The 21,381-nt window shown below is 44.5% G+C and overlaps 1 protein-coding gene across 3 annotated transcripts in view; it reads right to left on the bottom strand.

Annotated features, from left to right (window-relative positions):
• LOC138489065 (protein mono-ADP-ribosyltransferase PARP14-like) overlaps positions 1-21,381 on the bottom strand; it is a 1,946,959-nt gene that overhangs the window by 96,205 nt on the left and 1,829,373 nt on the right. For 2 of the 3 annotated variants that reach the window (XM_069616628.1, XM_069616629.1), the window contains exon 17: positions 1,043-1,217. The exons of the other annotated variant lie outside the window; for it this stretch is intronic. In XM_069616628.1, coding sequence (XP_069472729.1) covers positions 1,043-1,217 — 175 coding nt within the window. The remainder of the gene's footprint in view (positions 1-1,042; positions 1,218-21,381) is intronic. 3 annotated transcript variants of the gene reach the window in all.

Raw genomic sequence — 21,381 nt, 5'->3', positions numbered from 1 at the left:
TTCAGGTAGGCCGGGGTAGCAAAGAACTTCCATGAAATCATGAATGACGGTAAGAATATTCAAACAATATCCAGCAGAACATAGGAGAGAGTTCATGAAACACATACAAAACCAAGAAGCCAGCCAGAGAACACTGGTATGTATCACACTCCATGCTTATGGAAGATAGCAAAGGCAAGGCCACCCACCTGCACGCATCTGCAACGCATCTACAACCATACACCACTCCCAATGACACACCGCACTACACCTCTGCCAGTAGAATGCAGCTATTCCCCCACAACAAATGTTCTGTCCAGCTGAAGACATAATGAGTTCTAATACTCTTGCATACTCTCTTGTCAACATGAAAGTATCCATCTGCCTACCAGGTCAATAGGTAGCTAGTAGGGACCTGGCCAATCCTACCCAACTTCGCTAAGGCCAAAATGCACACGCTCATTCTAAACTCCTCTGATACATTTTTTGTAACCTTGGTCTATGCTCCCCCGAGGGTGTTCACCTACAGCGATTTGAGGCCATATCACTGAGATAAAGGCCCTATACAAATGAAAAATGACATCACGTTTGCATTTGGTATTCTGAAAAAAACTCTTCAAACTTAAAGGCCAGAATGTTGGTCTTTGAGGGAGGGAGAGATTTTTGATCCCCATGCAGCTACTTAGTGTTTAAGTCTTTACTAAAATACATGAAGACAACCAATTAGTAGCTGGCTCGCCGACCCACCAAATAGCTTTTCAGTATGAGCAGTGGATAGGCAAATCTGCACTGAAATCTAAACAATGTAACTGTTTTTTTATCTATGCATTCCAGATATCCTAAAAACAGACTGGATTTTACTGTCCAGTGGGTGGAAACGCTTGGTCATAACACAGGGCAAATTGTGTCTGAAACAGAGAGGGACTTGATTTAGAAAAAAATAAAACACGATGGAAACTTAACAGCAGATCACCCAAATCCTAAATCAGTTTGACATTCACTTTGACTAGCTTAGCCATCTGTATCCGCGTCAAAGGCAAAAACCAAGCAGCATATACTCTACCATTCAATCCAGCGAAACTTCTGTTGAATCCATTTTTATTAATTGTACTGACATAACTGTGCGCTGTCCCATGGAATAGTTGTTGCTCATTGGTTTGGCTACCATTCTTTTGATCAATGCTCATTTTCTTGATCATATAATTCTTCCAGAGGAAAAGATTTTGTACTCTCTCAATCTACAAAACCAAAAAAAGTATATATATACATAAAGAGACATTTCCCAGTTCCCTTTAAACTGTGCACATAACACCACAATGTAAAAAGGAATACTATCCTCTAAAATATTTTTTCAAATAACAGTGCTTAGTTTCTGCTTAAAAGCATCCAGAGTCTCATTTGTAACGTAGCTTACAGGAAATCTGGTAAGCATTTATTGAACCGAAAAGAGTTAATTTTCCAAAGACTGTCCAGTAATGTTCATGGGGCTAATACTATCTGAAAGATGGCTCTAACATTTCTAGATGCACATTTATTTTTTTAGTTAAAGTTAATTTCAATTGCATTACAATTTTACATCAAACAAACTAATACAACTTTGTTGAAGCAGGATGGCAGGTTCGTGCTAGACAGTGCTGCCACTTCTGGGTTTCAGACTTCGGTTTCCATGACAGATGTGGAGTGATGTACTGTACTGTTACATGCGAGGAGTGGAGTGCTGGTGTCTGGGAGATCGAAGCCTGAAACCAATGGTGATCTGCGGGCTTCCCTCGCATCATGGAAAGTAGCATGCAGCGGTACTGCTCGAGAGGCCAGAAACTCTGATATGAAGAGGTAAGAGGGCAATGTCTGTGGAATCCTGGACCAGGGCAGTTTCAACTACCCCAATACTCATGCTACATCTTTGGAATCCAACTCTGTCAAATGCTATTACGACATGCAAGGTCCACAGTAGCATACCTAAACAAATTATTTCGTTGAAATTTTGATTTTTACAGATTGTTAGGTAAAATTTCACTTACTGCTATTTTACCGCTATATTTGTTGACTCCCCAAACCTTTTGCTTCAGCCTCCTTTCCCTACCGCATTTGGCTCATGACTGTGGCTAGTGTGTGCCATGGCCATGCTACAAGGCCTTTTTTCTTGTCCTTTGGCCATTGTCCGTTGTCCTTCCCCCTGATCTTTGTGACCCTGGGAGTCCTTATTTGTGTGTGCATTCATTTGTGGGCTAATGCATGTAATGTGTGCAGGTACCCAGGAAGTGGGCTGGGACTGTCTGATCCCAATACACAATACTGGTGCCAGGATTTCTGGTATGCACAAGAGCATGTGAGCCACAGTGGTCCCTGATTGGACCCCTGCTGGCGTGCATGAGTGGGACAAAGCTCCTCATTGGCCAGCTGGGTGCGAGCACTCACTGGAATTCAAGATATGGAAGGGGGCCTGGATGCAGACACGCAGATCACCAACATGTTCGAATTGACCTATACACAGAGCCAAGTATGCAGAGAAGTGAAGTAGATCCAATAACTATCCGGAACCGCACAGAAGTGCTTTCTTTGTCCTGCATTCATGACGAGAGATCCAGCTCCAGTTGTAAACCGGACCCGCATCTGCACCCTGTGCAATTTGATGCTCAACCAAGGAGGGGATTTTGTACTCCAGGCGACCTTCTGCAAACCTGACAAGTTTGGACCCGGAGTGAGCAAAGGGCAGTAAGTAATCATACCACTTAGAGGTGGCCCAAAGTTCATCCATTCAATTTTTACGCACAAAGGATCCCTTGTGGTCCTTGCCTTGACTTGACTTGGGTGGTCTCTGCTTTCTAAAGCTGTCTGAAAGTTGGAGACGGCTTGGTTCTCTGCAACAGATCCTCCTCTGACTCTCGGAACCAAATTTCTCCACTCCAGAATCCGCTTCTAACTTTTCCTCCCCCTTAAATATTGTACTTTGTAGCTTTACGCGCATCAATGAGTGCTTTTACTCACAATCCTGACATTGAGCACAAGGCTCCAATCCTTGTAGGGATGGACTTATAAAGTAAGGGATGTCCATATCTGGAGTTGGCCAATATGTTAAAGTTTATCTGCTTTCCCTCCTCACAGGTTTTGGTGGGAATCTGCACTTTACCGCATTGACCGAAAAGTGACTGTACATTTATTTTACCTAATGTGTGTTCAAGTAGTGATATTACGGTGTTTGCCATTATTCACTTTTTTGTTCTGGGCCTGATAAATTGTGTATTTTTTATATACTACTAGGGTAATTCTTGTTGTTCTACTGTGTGTGCTCATTCAACATCTCAGATCAACCCCCACTACTACTGAGACTTGGTCTTAACTGCTCTCCAAGGGACCCACGTGATTTTACCAAACCAACTGCTACGGAATGAAATGTTAGCCCCCCCCAAAAAAAGGAATAGAGATTGTATTTTTAATTGGGACCCCCAAACCCTACACTGACAACCACCACAAATTATCCCCCCACACCTTTTAACCCCTTACCCACTATATATGTATTGTTCGTTATTTTTTTGGTAAAATTTCATTTGTTAATTTTTTTCTATAACCTCACTGGATCCCCTCTCCAAGCTACCTTGAATTGTCCTTGCTAACTTCACAGAAGTGTTCCCGCTTTCACTAACAAGGGTGGCCTCTTAAACATCTGTTCACCAGGGCAGAGTTTAGAAATCTATTCTAACACAGATGGCTCCTGTGAGAAACCCGAGGGTGTTTCACTGTCCGAACCCTGGGGATCTCTTTTGCAGGTGGCCAGGGCATGGCCATCGCACTTGGATCCAGACCCTGGGTGTGGACAAGTGCAGGAGGATCCCCTGTGTGAGGGGTCCTCATGGAGTGGGGTTAAGATATCCGATCCGATGGCGAGATGCAGAACTTGGAAGGCCTGGAGGAGGAAGGACTGAGCATGACTATGCAGAGGAGGCCGCAGTGTGGAGTGGAAACTGCATCCAGGAAGCCTAAACCAGGGCAGCTGGGGTTGCCTGGTGGCACCCACAACAGAACTCCTCCTTTTGACGAAAAAGCAGAGACCAGGCCTCTAAGGGCAGCAGGCAAGACCCTGACCCCAGGTAAACACCCCGAGTGCTCCGCTTCTCCTGAAACCACAAGAATGCCGTTTCGTAGAGCTACCAAAGTAGAAGAAAAATATCCAGAAGTGAATTATGGGACCGGAAGTCGAAAGACATATTTCGATTTTTGCATAATTTGAAGAAGGGTCCGATCCCGGAAGAGAAAGACCCTTTGTGAACTTTGAGAGGGGTCCAAACCAGACCGAGGGAGACCCATTGGTGAAGAAAAAGCCGAATCTTCAACATAGCCGGTGAGTCGGAGGCAACATGCATGAAACCAGTCTGTGATCCCGAGCAAACGGGAATCATAGTGAATGATAAAAGGCTTGCGCCCAACGTAGAGTAGGACAAGAAATGGTGGAAGCTAAATAGTGTAACCCCGGCTGAGGGGAACCAGAGCGAAAGTAAACAAATGAGGGATTGAACTTTGAGGCCAAGATACAACACCATAGACAGAGTGGTCTGGCACCACGTGGGTGCTCCTTCAAAAGTCTCCGTTAGCTATCCAGCTGAAAGGTGGCAAATGAGAAGAGTGATAAAGAATTGTGAAATTGAAGTAGTTCTGCAACTGGTCAAGCAAAACCCTGTGCACATTCAAAAGTCTTTGATAGTTGATGAAAAAGTATATTGGAATTAGTCCGAGCCTGGCGGAGGGAGACCAATTGAACACTGTGTTAAAAGGGATCTGAGCCTGGCTGAGGGGGATCCAAGATCTGAGCCCGGCTGAGGGGGATCCAAGATCTGAGCCCGGCTGAGGGGGACCAGGGGTGAACCGTGTGTCACCCGAGAAAGAATATCCTACGAGAAATTGGATGCATAAATAATTTACGAACATTATGTTGAGAGGATCTGAGCTCAGCTGAGTGGGATACAGGGATACAGTCCTCTTGTGTGGGTTTCCTTGATTAAGCAGGATACCTTTTAGGTGTGTAGAGTCTGAATCTCTGTTCGACCTAAAAGAATACACTGACAATTACTACACCTGGATCTCAGTTTTGACAACTTTCATTTGTCTAATAGGAAAATTAGCATATATAGCTTACCGTACAGATGTTTTTATGCTTTAGCAACAGTTACACCAGTCTAAATATTTGAAAACAATTGCTAATCGAGAAGATCTTTTATTAAGAGTTTTTATTGCCATCATAGTCATCATGACAGATCTCCTGATTAATGTTCCATACCAACAGTGCGAACAGAAACGCGTTGAGTTTAAGTCCTAGAAATTGTTTAATTAGGACTCTCTGTAAATACAAATTAAGTTTGCTAAAAACAGAAAGACTATCCGACTCTTATGTTACCCAATCACTAATTGAGTTGTTGTCACACAGAATGTTTTTTTTTTAAACAAAAGTTTCTTTTAAAAGTGTACAGTGTTTTTCTTTTACATAATGTTATCGTTGTATGTTTTTGTATGTATGTTGTATGTTTTTTTTTGTATGTTTTTTTTAACAATATGAATAGTTTCTAAATAAAATTCAACGAAACGTTGAGATTAATTGTACCCAGGTCTAACTGTTGATAATATCCAACCACCTTATACTTAAATTGCGTAACCTCTTCCAAATAAAAGATAGGGATTTCGCTTTCTAGTGAGAATTTGGACTTCCCTATTAATTTAGAACTTTTTATTCCCCACCTCGTAGCAGCCGACCCTGCGGGAATCCTGCAAAATAGCCTCTCTGTCCCAAAAATGTAGTATCTTGGCTACTATCACCCTCAGTGGTCCCCACATTCTCCACAAGCAGCTCCACGCTGGGACCCTCCTCCCTTTCAGGGACACCTACCAGCCGGATATTATAGCGCCATGATCGACACTGTCTTCTGCCCTTGTTGCCAGCATTCTCGTTGCCACCACCAGTCTAGGTATCTGCTTTTTAAGATGTTGCAGATCATCCTCCGCTTTGCTTACTCTTTGCTCCACTTCTGTGACCCTTCCACACACTTTCGCAGGTCTGATCTTACTAGGGACACATTCCACGCACACTTCCTTGATGTTTCCTTCCAGGGAGTTCCTTGTGGCTTGGAGGTCTTAGTAGGGCTTCCAATGTCACTCCCCCAGTCCCTCCAGCGGTAGACCACACTAGAATCTGTACCCCCTCCTCGCTTTTCTGTTGCTTACCACTGGCATCAGTGTACTTATCCATCTTAAGCTGACCCTTCACCATCGGCGGACCTTTCCCTCACAGGCTCTGGTGTCCTCCCCCCCAAGTTCTCTGTGCAGCTGGTCCCTTGTCACGCGGGTCCAACTCTTCCTAGGGGAGGGGTCCACAGTCCGTCATCGCTCCCCCAGGCATCCTAGCCCCCACTCTGCTGGATATTCTCACTGGGGGAGGGTCCCACCTCGCAGAATCCTGCATCAGGCCAGAGGGAGCTACTCTTCCCCCAACCTCTCAGCTGCTGCTCCTTCCTCTTGCAGCCCTCCAGATGTAAGATCGAGTAGGATAGCAGTTGGTCCCTTCAACTTTCTGCAAGGCTTTATTGTGCATCACAAGGTGCTGTGCTTGCAGAGTGTCATGCAACTCTGGAGGTCTGCCCCTCTACTCTTGCGACCCTTCTTCCCTCCTCCAGGCTCATACCAACAGAAACAGTAAGGAGGGAATCTCATTCTTTAATTCCCTCTTGCTGGGCGCTCCACTTATCTCTATATAGACTTTACTTCCTCTGTGACCGGCCCACACGCCAGTCCGCTCCAGTCACTGCTCTCCCCACTCCCTGTCACCTCCTGCTGCCTGTGGGGGTGCCGGCCCACGCTCCTCCGGGACTCCCATGTTGTCGGAGTCCGCCTCTTCTGGCCGGCTCCACCCCGCTATTGCCAGCACCAGGATCACCTTACGATGCACTCTTCCGAGCGATATGTCGTGGGTCCTGCTCCCGGGCTCAGGCAGCTCTCCGGTGCGTGCGGTCTCACCTCCCAGGTCCGGACGTCTTCTTAGATACTCTGCCTGCTGAGTACCAGCTCTGCCACCACTAGGTGGGCAATGCTGGTTGCTAAGGCACCTCTGCACCCACTGGAAGCCACAATCCAAGGTCTTAGTTGGGTCGCCCAGCTCTGGTGGCCATGTTGGATCTTGGGTCTACCGCCGTCGCTGGAGCAGGCACTTTCCTCCGAGGTCCGCCGCACCTCATCTGTCAGGCAAACTGTGCACACCACGTTCACGCAACCGGGAGTCCATTGTCGGCGGGTTTTTATGGCACGCAAATGCAGGATTTAATCAGGATATCGTCGGGTGGCCCAAAAGCTCCAGAGAGCTACGTGCTCAAGCTCCGGCAGCTAGCCACGTCCCCCCAGCTAACTCACTTAAGGAAATATGTAGGCCCCTTTCATGCTCTTATGTTTTTTTGTTTTATATGCTCAACAGTTGCATACTCTCTTCTATTGGAAGGAGGAGATGTGCACATACAAATGCTTGGGTCATGTATTGTTTTTTATGGGGTGCTGACTGATTCTAAAACTGGGGACCTAGATTTTTATCTGCTGGTCTGGTGCCCCTGTTTACTTGCTTCTCTCAGAATAAGAGGACAATCGTCTGCCTATTTGCATATTATGTGGGGGCTATGCAGATTTACACGATATCTTGGCTGGTTGTTTCAAGTGTTTTCTTATTACGCATGCCCACGTCTGTTAAGATTGTCCCCCTGAAAGTACAGGGGCTTAACTCTCACTTTAAGAGGAAATCGCTTCATCGTCTTGCTCACTATGATCCCGATGTGGTTCTCCTTTAGGAGACTCACTTGAAGCAGTCTGATGAATGGCGTGTGACTTCTTGTAGGTTCCCTCATCAGTTCTTTGCCACTGGGGGCACTAAACAAAGAGGGGTGACAATACTGCTCAATGCAAAAACGCCCTTTGTCAAAAGACGGGTGTTCACTGATAAAGAGGGACGGTATGTGGGGTAGTATGGTGTTTTGGGTGGATCTCCTGTTACTTTCTTCTCTATCCCTGGCCCAAATGATAACCAAAGCTCCTTCGACCGGCTTTTTTAGGCCATAGCCTAGTACACAGACAGAGAATTGTTCTTAGGAGGCGATTTTAAAGCCGTAGTGGATCCGGTAAAGGATTGTCCATCAGTGGCCTCCTCTGCATAAGTCTGCTCTGCGGCTTGTCTCTCCCAGGGGGGTTCCGGATTTGGGCCTGGAGGATGCCTGTCGGCACCTTAATCCGGCCGATAGGGATTATACATTTGTACGATAGGGATTGTACATGGCTGTTACTCCAGGATTTACATGTTTTTCTCTCCCCTTTCCACACTAGGTGCTGTCCTTCAGGCCACTATTGGGAGTAAAATCGATTCAGACCATGCCTCGCCTGCACTCAGAGTTTCAATGGGGTGTGATCAGCAACCCAGGCCCTCCTTTTGGCGCATCAAGTCTTGTAGCGAGACTCTCTTGTTGAGGAGAGAGTAAAGGATCATATAATCCAATATTTTCAGCTCAATGACACTAAGTGGTTTCTCTGGATTCTCTGTGGGAGGCTTGTAAAACAGTGATTAGGGGCGAGTTCATTAGCTTGGCGGCAGCACACCATAGGTTATTGCATGCGCAGCTCTCCACCCGAGAGACTCAGATTCAGGCCTTGGTGCAGAAACAAACAGACGGGTTCACAGAGAACCTACCGTCAATTGAGGGGAGCTGGAAACACTGCTCACTGGAGAGGCGACTAAATCTCTTTCACGCACTAAGCAGTTTTATTATTCTACGAGTAATAAAGCGAACAGGGTACTAGCATGGAAGTTGCAACGTCTTCAGACTAGGAATCATATTAGATGTGCCAGGGCCCCTAGTGGTGAACTCTGTTCTGATGAGTTAGCTAAATTGAACATCCTCGCCGATTACTACACCTCCCTATTTCATGCTGAAGCTTTAGATACCAAGCAACAGCAACATTACCTTCAACGTCTATCTTTTCCAGTGCTCTCAGTGGAGGATAGGTTGCCGCTTGAGAGTCCAATTGAAGAGGAGGAAGTTTGACAAGCCATTACGGCACTCCGCTCTGGCAAATCACCAGGCCCGGATGGGTTTCCAATAGCTTTTTACAAAAAATGTGCAACCCAGCTGGTGTCCCCCCTCACAAAAAGTTGTTCAACAATTTTTTAGTGACTGGCTCTGTGACCTCCCCCATGGCGGGCTCACACCTTACCCTTTTACTTAAGACTGGAAAGTATCCGCAGGACTACTCGGCATACAGGTTCATAGCTGTCCTGAATTATGATGCGCGTATTTATTGCAAAATTCAGGCCTGCCGTCCCGCCCCTTTGCTCACTCAGCTGTAGGGACCGGATTGGGCTTCATACATAATCGCTAAAACAGGACCATATTCGTAGGGTGATTAACGCTGTGAGCTGGTGTAATAAACGTAAGCTTCTGAGGGCCCTTTTGTCGCTTGTTGCGTTAAAGGCTTTCAATAGCACAAGCTGGTCCTAATTAGCTGAAGTCTTAACAGCTTTTGTTTCCGGCCTAGCTTTGTGAAACTCGTTTTAGCAAACTTTGCCTGCCCATCTGCATCAATTAAAATTAATCGTAAACTCTGATCCGATCCCTAATTCATCGTGGAACAAGCCAGCGTTGCCCCTTATTCCCCCCCTCCTTTTTGCTTTGGCCCTTGAACCCCCAGCCATAAAAGTAAGCAGTAACTGCTTAATTACTGTGATTGACACTGAAGGATCAAATTGGCCGATGACATCATTTTTATGATCGCCAGCCCTATGTCCACCCTTCCAGCAGTTACTTAGGCGCTGGATCTATTTCACAAAATCTCGGAGTATGCTATCACTTACGCTAAATCAGCCATCTCCATACCCGGGTGGACCTCCAATTTCTGCAACAAACTTGTGCATTCAGGTGGGAGGAGGCCAGGCTTAAATATTTGGGAATCTACCTTACCCGCTGCCATGACACTCTGTTTCACCATAACACGGTTCTCTTCCACAAACTTTATCAACACCTTGAGTGGTGGAAACACAGAGATATCTTGGTTTGGCAGATGCACCGCCATTAAGATGAATGCGCTGCTTTGGCTGCTCTACGCCTTCTTGGCCCTCCCAGTGTTTCTCCCAGCTCACACTGTTAAAACACTGCAATCTAAGTTTTAGGATTTTGTTCGTTTGGCTGGGGAACCCCGGCACCCCTCCCATCTATCTAGGAGAATCCTTGTCTGGCAGAAACAGCAGGGTGGCGTGGCAATGCCTAATATACACCAATACCTGCTGGCAGCTCAGGTATCTATACTACTTGATTTTTCAGATGCTCAGCTTGATAAACGGCTTCCCTCCCCTGGCTCCCATCAGCTGTCGACCCCAGAGGCACTCCCTCTTGTCCCCCACCTTAGTTACTTTGACCTATTGGGATAAAGCAAATCACAGGCATCGACTTACCAACTGACACTGGTTTTTCATAATCCACTGTTCACCCGTGGACTGGCTAGCAGGGACTTCATTAGATGGAAGGAGGGTGGTCTGCATCATCTGGGTCACTTATACGATGGGGGACCTTTCTCACTTTCGAGCAGTGCGAGACCTTATTGTCAGAATCCGAGAGATTCCATTATGCACAACTCAGACACTGGGCGTCCCACCCTGAGACCAGAAGAGAGGGAGGTAGGGGTCAGATGCCTTTCGAGAAGTTGGTGTTGTTCAATCTTTCCCGTCATAGGGCCTCTAACATTTACAAACGTTCGGTGACAGGCACAGGGGGAAGAAATGGAGGCATATATGAGGAGCTGGGAGAAGGATTTGGGTCCCGTGATCCCAGTTACATCATGGGAGATGATGTGGGGGAGGGCGTCTATATGTGCCACAATATTGGACCTAACCCTCAGATAACTGGGCGCATTGCTTTGGATACATACAAAGGTTACAGAAATGGCAATGATAACAAGATACAATATCATACAAGTATGAGGAAGTAATAGACATAGCAGTTATATATGGTGGCATTGCTCAGTCATTAAGCCCTATTGGGCTGCTGGTGTCACTTTAATCCAGCAAACTGTGGGCATTCAGTTTCCCCTAGACCCGATGGTGGTTTTGTTGGGTGACATGGATGTTTTTCACCATTGGGACCCTCAACTCAGTGTTATCTAACCACATGCTTACAGCAGCTAAACTAACCGTCGCTCAGCATTGGAAAAAGACAGATGCTCCTTCGCTCCATATGTCGTGAGCCAAAATATGGTATATTTGCACCATGGAGAAGATGGCTGCCACACTTTCCGATTCTTTGACTAAATATAGGTGGATATGGGATCCCTTTGTAACTTTTGTGACCGCGAATGACCATAGCCTGTGGATCCCCCAACAATGGAAATAATTTTTGCTACTGTAAATATGACAATATAAGCGGAATGGGTGGACGCTATCCTGAGGGTTTGTTTTATGATCTTTAGTTGGTGTGCCCCCGGCCCGTGTGCAGACCTACTTTGGACAGCTACAGACTATCTTGACGCCCCCTCTCGATGTTTGGTTAATTTTCATCTTCTTTTTCTTTTACCCCTCTAATTGTGAGAACACCTGAAAGGATTATATGCATGCTGCTGCTCTCCTGCTACGCCTCTTCCTAACTGTTTGATTTGGTCTGTTTGCACCTTTCTTTATATAATGTATCTGGAAAAAAATATCAATACATTTACTGCTAAAAATAAATAAAAGCTAAGATGTAGGTGGTTACATTGGTTACCATAAACATTCAGTAATAATGGCCCAACCAAATTCAAATTACACTAATCAAATTGTTACAAGGGCAGATGTAGCCCAACAGTAATTGTTATCAACATTTGTACTAATGGCCGACACACAATGTACCCTTTTCTGTGATGCAATATCCTTGCCACTCTGAAGGGGGATTGTGATTAATCATGAGGAGCCATCACTAATCCCCAGCCTAAAGTCTCAACCCATGTGGCCAGGGAAGGGCAGCCGCTACCAGATCCTGACCCTGGGGGCGGTATCCTGGGGGTGGATCACACGGGAGGAGATGACTGTGCAGGTGGTGACTCCAACAGGAGAGATGTGAGAAACCCTACTTGCAGAACATGTGATGGCATGTTGCAATTATGCAGAATCCTTCAATGGTAAAACCCTGAAAACCCCTTTTGTTAAAATTTCCAAACCAAACTCCATTTAGTCTTCCGAAGTGCATACCACCTCTAAAACACATTTAAAATCTAATGTTCAAGATGGTTACAACGGTTTCCAACAATGTAACAGTCTAAAAACCCTTAGGACTCCAAATCCCAGAAAGTCTCAAGTACTGCGACAAAGAGGAGTAAGGAGTTAATATGCAATTAAATGGATGCCAAGTACAACGTTCGATCTAGTTTTCTAGTTCACAATCAGCTGCAAAGGATATTTAAACTTGGAAAGCACCTGCAAGGGGGGGAGAGAAAGAAAAGGAGAGAAAAGCCAGAGGCAGTGTCACGGAGGCGAGCCATGCAGGAAGAAGACACTTACAGGCAACCTCCTGGAGGTGTCGCAGACCAGAGTAGAGGAACTGTGGTGAAGTTGTAGCGGGTGCCCTGGAGGGACCGCTAGAAGCAAGAAATCATTTGCCATTGCACCGAGAGAGAAGCGGTCTTGTGGAGTGGCAATGGTTCCATTGGCTAAGGGAAGAACAGTCAACTCGGGAACCGAGAGACACTCTGTCTAGTGTGGGAAGCCTACCTGACTAAGACGCTTCGCCCGCAGCTGCACGTTACACAGGCGAGTACGATTCTCCTTGTAGGAGATGTCAGTTTGGGGAAACCTGGAACCCGCATTGCCATAAGCCAAGAGACATTAAAGAAGAAATAAAAGGGAAAACGTTGGCCCATTTTCCTTACATGAGAAGTCAGTTTGGGGAAACTTGGAGCAAGCATTGCCAAAGCCAAAAGGCACTAAGACGGAAGTTGACAGACCGAACTTGAACAAACCCCCATATGTGGAATATCAATAAGGGGGACGTTTGAACAAGTAACAACTGGAGTCAACAAGGTATAAACACTAAAGATGTGCAACTGTGTTATACTTTAAAATAAAGTGAACAATGTAGCAAAGACCTGGGGAAAGATACGCATCAGGCAGTGAGCCCTTTTTGGAAAGAGATACCTGGCAGGAGAGTACACCAGGGGATCTGTGAGAACTAAAAGGGGGCAATTCCTGGCAGGGGAGGACATTAGTATATCTAGAGATTCAGTTGAGAAATGTATAATAGAGGCAGGCTGTGAAATGGAGGAGAAAATCTGTGGTGGTGGGGAGGCAACTTAAGCTCTGTGACGATGGAAGCTTTTTTTTGGCTACGGCTCTCCAGATTGCAGATCCCGCCCATTTACAAATCCTTTTTCCATCTTGCTACATGCATGCTCTCACCTCACCTGAAATGCAGAGAAACCTTCAGGTCTGGTGAGCATTGACTTCTCTGCAAAAACTGCTGATGTCCACATCTGTCCCTGCCCCACATCAACTGGTCCACATTTACACGGTCCTAATTTGCCTCTAGTTTGAGAAGTCAGAAGGGAACTGATTCCTGGTAAGTGATTATGCAAGACGCCTGCCCAACAGCATTATGCGATTGTGGATTCACCATGAAGGCATGTATTAACACCTGTTGGCCCAAGCAAGGCCCAACTAAAATCGAATGCCTCTTTGTCTTGATATATTGTGCATCACAAAAGGAAAAGGTGCTCAGTATTTGCTTGATTCTTTTGAAGATAGCTTCTTTGTGGCCAAAAGTATGCAGGGGTGTGCACAAATTACTTGAGAGATATTCTACAAGAGACATTCAAGAAAAAAAATGATATACCAAGGTTTGGATGAAGGAATAATAACATATTGGATGCATCTGGGATCTTCTTCAATTTTACTGGGATCATGAAACCTTTATATGTTCCACTACAAAAGCTCAGGCTCCTTGGCTTGCCAAGGTATTGTAAACGCTAGTAACCACTCAGCTCCAAGACTTCACTGAGCTTAATGGTATCTTGAATGAACTTCAGTCAGGCTTCCGTCCCAATCATGGCACAGACTCTGCACTGGTCATGGTCTGGGACGATATTCTGCACACGACCGATGCAGGTTAATTTACTCTGTTAGTAAGGCTGGATCTGTCCGTGGCATTTGATACTGTGGATTGTGCTATGCTGGTAGCTTGCCATGGTTTAAACACTTTCTTGCAGGCAGACAAGTGGTTATGTTGGTACTAAATACTGCTGGGTCGCTATCCACTAACTGCGGGTACAACAGGGGTCTCCCCTCGCGCCTTTGCTGTTTAATGTTTATGTACAGTCTAAGATAGGCACCCTTCCTTCTTTTAAAATGGAATTTCATTCATACGCAGATGATAAAAAGCTCTATCTGAAAGCAGCCAGCTCTACCAATTCTTTTGGGGCCCTTAAGTGTTTAAGAACCATAAGGCAATGGATGACTGTTAATTGTCTCCAAATGAATACATCTAAAACAGGTGTTATGTTGCTAGGCACTTTCTATCTTCTTAAACATCCTCAGAAATGTCCCTCCTCTCCCAATGCTTCTAGATGTCCCCATTTCCTATGTCTGCAAAGTTAAGAATCTGGGGTTTCTGTGGGACGCTCATCTGCCCCCGCTGTGCACATCAAGTTGTTAGAGTATCTTTTTTTAAGTTACAGCTACTTAGAAAGACTCTCCAATATGTTCCTGCAGTGTTACATGCCCAACTGGTAGGGGTGCTTATAAACCCCCATATTGACTATGCCAACAGTCTCTACACAGGTTTCGCTATGAACCTGTTACACAATATGCAATCTGTCCAAAACACGGTTGGGCGTAGACGATCAAGTGTAAATGGCTCTGCATTTTGTTTAAGTGCTTGCATGGTCCGACACCTCCTTATCTATGTAAGAAACTGTTCTCATACTGTGCAACCCGTTCGCTTCAATCCAAGGACAAGAAACTTTTGGTGGTGCCGTGTTCTCGTTTCCACTCACGTAGTGATAGACTATTTGCAGAAACAGGACTGAAGCTGTGGAACTTGCTTCTGTTGGACCTCTGCAACATCAATTGCCTTATGAAGCTTCAAAAACCATTACAAACTTTCCATTTTTCAGCGAGACTTTCTCCTGGAGTCATTTGTAGTATTCTCTGCGCCCAGATACAGGATTCCTGTGTGGTCCTCCCGGCTGATATGCACAATACAAATCCAAAATACAAATAAAAAAAAAACTGATTTCAAATACTTGATGGATGGTGAGAGATCAAACAAAATACATGATATGATATGGCATTTATGACGTGCCTATACACAAGTGTTTCATGAACTTGCTCACTGAAGAAATCTATCGGTTTCTTGGCTCATCAGGTAGAGTCTAAAAACAAATACGTGGGTGACCGTCTCTTTGTTAGAGTAAGCATTACAAGAGTATATGTCATAGAGGAGCAGTGCTCCGTAACTTATAGCTTAATCGGTTATGACTATGCACTATTTGTACAAGTGTACTTACTAGTTCATGCTGCTGGTAAGGGGGTTCGAATTTAATTTGTTTTCTCTGCTGTTCTTTCAGGATAGAGCTGGCTGGAAACAGCCCTAAGATTATGCATGCTATTCCCTTGGTGAAGATCATTCCTATTATCAGCATGGTTCACCCTAGAAGCAGTTAGGTTGGCTTCACTCTGCCAGGGAGACTTTCACCAGTTCTCAGCTTCATTGATGCTCTCCCTTCTTTTTACCCCATCTTGTTTCAGTGTCACAGGTATCTGTATGAGGGGATCCAGCCAATACTTTGTGCCCAGAGGAAACGAACAGTTTCAATTCCTGCTTGTAGCTGGTCATATGTTTCATGCGTTGTCCTCCCAGTGATGTGGGACTGTCAGCGGATGTTTGCTAATAAGAGGGATGACCTGGGACTCAAGAGGTTTCATAAAAAATGGCAGAAGACACATAGGGGGGAAATTTGCCGGGAACAGTGAGGTCTAAGAAAGGCTTCTTTAAAGGACTAGAGAGGGAAGCTTAGCCATTGTTCCCTAGTGTTCCTGTGGTATCGGCTAGGACTGTAGCAGTCATCTGAGGGACAATTTAATGTGTAGTAAACAGAGGCAGAAGATTTTAAAATTACAGCTGTTTAGTTAAGGGAAGTTGACAGGGGTATGAGTAGCGGGGAAGAGCATGCAGACACAACCACGTGAACCCATTTCAGCTAGGTTTGTCAACAGGTTATGTAGGGGTTTATGGAAATTAATATTCTTTAAAAGACATCTTCCCTCAGATGAGGTGAGTAGGTGTATAGTTGGTTAGGTATTGGACTGTTGCAGGTCTTGAGATGAAGTTAACTGAAAAGTCAGGTGAAACGCTGGTGATTATAATTTGTTTTTAACTTTATTCGACATAAAGTCATCAGGTTACATTATATAAAATACAGTGATTATATGCAAAGACGATTTTGTTTATGCAGTATTTCCAGAAGATCGGTACAGCTACACCAACTCCAGGGCTCAACCACCTCCACTCACTCCCCTTCTGCCTTGCTTCCAGAACTCACTCTTAAAATTCTCTGGCCTGCAGATCCCACACCAGGCTTTTTTTACATTTTAGTTTTTTACTTCTTTTTATTATGTTTTCTAAACCGTCAACACACACTTGTCATACAGACATATACTTCTTCATTAACCCCCCCTCCCACTACCCCTTCCATCAGTGAACCAAACACCCCAGGGAAAACCTTTCTGCATTGCAACAATCCCTCTTGCCAGCTCCTCCCCTACCCTCGTACCATGCCTCCCTCCTCCTGTGCCTCCATATGCCTCCATTAAGTTACATCATCAACAACCAGCCGACCCTACAAGGGGGGGCGCAAGTCCGGTTTCAAGTCCAGTGTATCCCCCATCTCATGCCACACTGTGTTGCAAGCCTCCATGCTCTTCTCTGGCCGCAGCTGGGAACTCATCCATTTCGCCTCTCACCCATTTACGCCAGCTCCTACGCCTATCTCCCATCTTAGGGGCATCCTATGCCTTCAAGGCGACCGCTACCACCCTCCTGGCCAGCAACAGATACAGCACCATGGCTCTATCTAATCCCTTCCTGCGCCTGCCCTTCCCCACAGGGATTAACTAGAGCAAACAGTGTTTGATCGAAGTTTGCAAGCGTAGCCCAATTAATGTAGTCAACTCCGAGCTGATGTTACCCCAGTAACCCACCACCCGCTCGCACCCTCACCACATGTGCAAGAAGCTCCCAACCTCCTTTCTGCACCTCCAACATATCGGGTCCGCATCCGCCACCATCTTGGCATCCTCTCCAGCATAGTGCTGTGGGTTGGAGTGCCATCTTGGCTACCCTTACCGGCGTGATATATGCCCTCTGGACTATTTTATACTGCATTCATTGAAATTTGGAATCCGAAGATACCCGGTTTGTATGGTCGAGGACCCTTGCCCACTCGCTGTCAGTAAGTTGTTCCCCCATGTCCGTTTCCCATTGGGTACAGAGCCCTGCTGCCACAGTGTCACATTCCTCCCGATTAGCCGCTTAAGGTTCCTAAACACCCCCCCACCAATTGTATAAGAGTCACGTTCATCGCATGGGTACAGGGCTTTCCCGGAAACCCGTCCCAGGCCTCCCTCACCCCAACCATCAGCGCAGCAAATTCCCGAAACTTCAGACAGGCCAGAGGATCGGCATCCCTAAATTCAGCATACGTGACTGTCCTGTCCTCCACAGACAGAGTATCTAGTGTTCCCCCACACCCGCACAGTTGCCCCAGATCTCTTCCAGCCGCTGCAGCCTACTACAGCCCAGGGGAAGGAGCTACAGGAAGGGACAATGTTGTCCCTCGCCCTCCACCATATCCCAATGAACGTGCACACAGGTAAGAGAACATTCCGCAGCACCTGGTGCCATCCCCCAAGAGTCCACAACAAACTGTGCAGCGCCATCTCCCTCTCTTTCCAGCCTGTGACTCGGTCCTCATGAGAATGGATGAACCAGTCCACACGCACGAAAACAGGCAGCACCCAACAGTATAGACATAGCTTGGAACACAGTCTCGACAGCATGAACATTTTCGCCAGAGCCAGACGTCCCAGCAGTGAAATGGAAAACCAGTTCCAAAACCTCGTAAGACCCTCAAATCCCACACCAGGTTTTTGATATTTATTCTGAAACGTTAGTGGTCTTCTGGGTAGATGTGTTTTGGAATGGAGTTCAAGAGCTTGGCTGCTAGAAATGAGAAAGGGGCCCGACTGTGAAACAGAAAAAAGTGTCTAAATCTAAAGACACTCCCGTCCCCTTTACACCTTTGGAACTGATACACGGTCAGTCAAATGTAGTTAGAATTTTTACTTCAAAAAGGTGAGTAAATATTTAGGCAAGACAAACAGGTTTCACAATATGTTGACCAGAAGACATCTGGTTGGCATTAAAATATATACACATACAAATATTCAAATAAGGCCATCATAAAGGAGAATGATCTTGAAAACAACAGAAATAGAAAATTTGTTATAAAGTTAAGCAAACAATAACCAACAATGTTATTCTTGTGGTGTGCTAAGGAGCTCTACGCGTTTCGGGGAACAACCCCTTCTTCAGGGGCAGGTTAGTCTGTAATTATATACATTAAAGCATCAGTGTCAATATCATATTTACAATGTACACAAAATTGGAGTAATCCAGAAAAAGATGATATATATAAAATATAATTTTTAGACAATAAGACAATCCACATATATGTACTCACAATAGTACATTTACAATCAGAGAAAGTATTTATTGACATAACCATCCACCATCTCATAGGTGTGACTCCAAGAAAGAAAAGTAATAAGGCCTCAGACGGGCACTAGGATTTTTAAATAAATCAAAAGAAAATGTTACCTGTAAAACAAGCTGATAAGGGACAACAAATTGATAAATACACAGCAACAAAGATACTGAAGATCTAATAGCAATACAGATCCAATACCAGCTAGGATATATGTTGGCTAATTCCAAATGGATAGTGAATACCATGTAAAGGAATGACTGACACTAAATAAAGAATGAAAATACAAAAGAACCAGATTACTAAACTAAAATGTAGTGAACCACATAAGTGTGATGTAATCCCCCTTGGACACATTGCTGCAATGACTACAAGTCAGACATGGAAACGTACCTTTTTTCTTAGTAGCCAACGTTAGTTGAGTTTCCTTAGGTGCTGTTCTGCCTTCACCACCTTGTCTCGAATGTTAGTGCCTCTTCTATACACCATCATTGGTGGATCAGGAAACAATTCAAGTAAAGTGGGGTCATAGTGTAGGATGGACCAATGTTTTTGAATAATTTGTTTAATGTGAAACGATTGTCTGGAGAATTTCGAAATATGAAGAATGGCTGCATTCTCTTTTTTAGATTTAGGTGTCAGTAGTTCTCTCGTAATGGGAAGATACCTCGCATGTGCTTCTTCAATTGTTTTCGTTGGATACCCTCTCGAGGTAAACCTCTCTGTAATAATCCTCTTCAAACGTAACATTTGGCTATAAGGTAAACTAGCCAACATTGACTTAGGATGGAAACTCGCATAATGTAATAGGCTGTTCACATCTGTGGCCTTGTGTTATAGGGATGTTCTAATTTGATTATCAACAATCTCTAACTGCACATCTAGGAAGTGAAGTGTAGGTTCTCCCACTTCTAAGGTAAACTTAATCCGTGTGTGGACAGAGTTAAGATAACTAAGGAATTCTTACAATTCTTTTTTGGAGCCACACCACACACCAAAAATATCATCAATGTACTGTTTCCACATTATAATCTTTGATGACCATTCCATATTGTCCAACACAAACCGTTTCTCAAACCAATACATATATATATATATTGGCATAGGCTGGGGCCATTGCCGACCCCATCACTGAGCCGGATATTTGTGAATAATACTCTTGTTGGTATCTAAAGAAACTATTGTGTAAAATGATAGTAATGAATTGGATAATTAGCTGTGGATCACATTTCAGGGTATTAGATTGTAATAGTAACCATTCTACAGCCTCAATGCCCTCCTGATGGGGGATCGAGGTGTACAGGCTACACACATCCATTGAGAACAGTATGCATTCAGATGACAAGCAGGTAAATTCTTTCACATTCAGCAGAAAATCTGTGGTATCTCTCAAATACGTTGGAATTGATTAAACTACATATTTAGATAAAGGATTTAAGATGCTTTTAGTGCCAGCGACAATGGGTCTCAAAGGGAGCTGGTCTTTATTTTTGTGAATTTTTGGAAGGCCATATAAGACCAGCATTATTGGATATTTCTTCAAAAGGAAAGACCTAGTTTAAATGTTAATCCAATCATTGTCAAAAGCCTCATTAAAACAATTTTCAATAATCCCACTAATTTGATATGTTGGGTCTCCATTTAACCTTAAATATGTAGAAGTATCAACCAACATAGATGTACATTGAGCGTGATAGAAGGTGGAATCCATTACTACCACAGCCCCACCCTTATCTGCTGGTTTTATTGTGAGGTCTAAATCGCTAGCCAGAGATTCCAACTCTTTCAACTGACAATCTTTCAGATTAACCGGGGTTCTGGAATGGAAATTAATCTTCTTCAAATCATCCTCAACCTTCAATTTGAACATGTTAAGTACAGGACTGTCAATCGGCGGATCAAATGTACTTTTTGATTTCATCTCAAATTGATCATCTATAGCTTCCCATTCTGACTCCTCAGATTGAGATGCAAAAAATTATTTCAATTTAATTTTACGGAGTAGTAAGTGAAGATTAACTTTTTCATCAAATAAAGTGGAGTTAGAGGATGGAACAAACGAAAGCCCCTTATTCAGGACATCCAATTGACTCTCAGTTAGAACTTTACTAGAAATATTCACGACAATCAATTCCATTATTTGTTTTTCTTTTTTGATGTTGTGCCCACGTCAGGTCTTTTTTTCTAAAAAAGGAAGGGCTGTAGAGATACCCGAGGTATTTGGTGCTGACCCACCAATTTCCAAATTTTGAGGCGGTACAGGTAGTTGATGTGTTGAAACTTGTTTACCTGGTATAGGGTCACCTATACTACCCTCACTAGTGTTTTCTGAGTCAGAGGAAGTTGGTCCAGGCTTTGGAAATATACTCCGATTTCTTTGAGCATAAAACTCTTGGCACGAGTATACAATGTCGTTATGGTAATCGAAAGTGTCACGTCTGAATTTGCGTAACTTACGTTTTTCAATATCTTGTTTATAGGATAAGAGTTTCTGATTAATGTCGTCTAATATTGATTGAAGATCTTGTGGAGATTCAAGTTTGCTCAATTGTGCCGTTAGATCAACAATTTCTTTATCTATGACATCTAATGACTTGGATAATTCCTGGA

The sequence above is a fragment of the Ambystoma mexicanum genome, chromosome 9 (genome assembly GCF_040938575.1).
Source record: "Ambystoma mexicanum isolate Mex_15411 chromosome 9, UKY_AmexF1_1, whole genome shotgun sequence".
NCBI classification, from domain to species: Eukaryota; Metazoa; Chordata; class Amphibia; order Caudata; family Ambystomatidae; genus Ambystoma; species Ambystoma mexicanum.
This window is presented reverse-complemented; position numbering and strand designations above follow the sequence as displayed.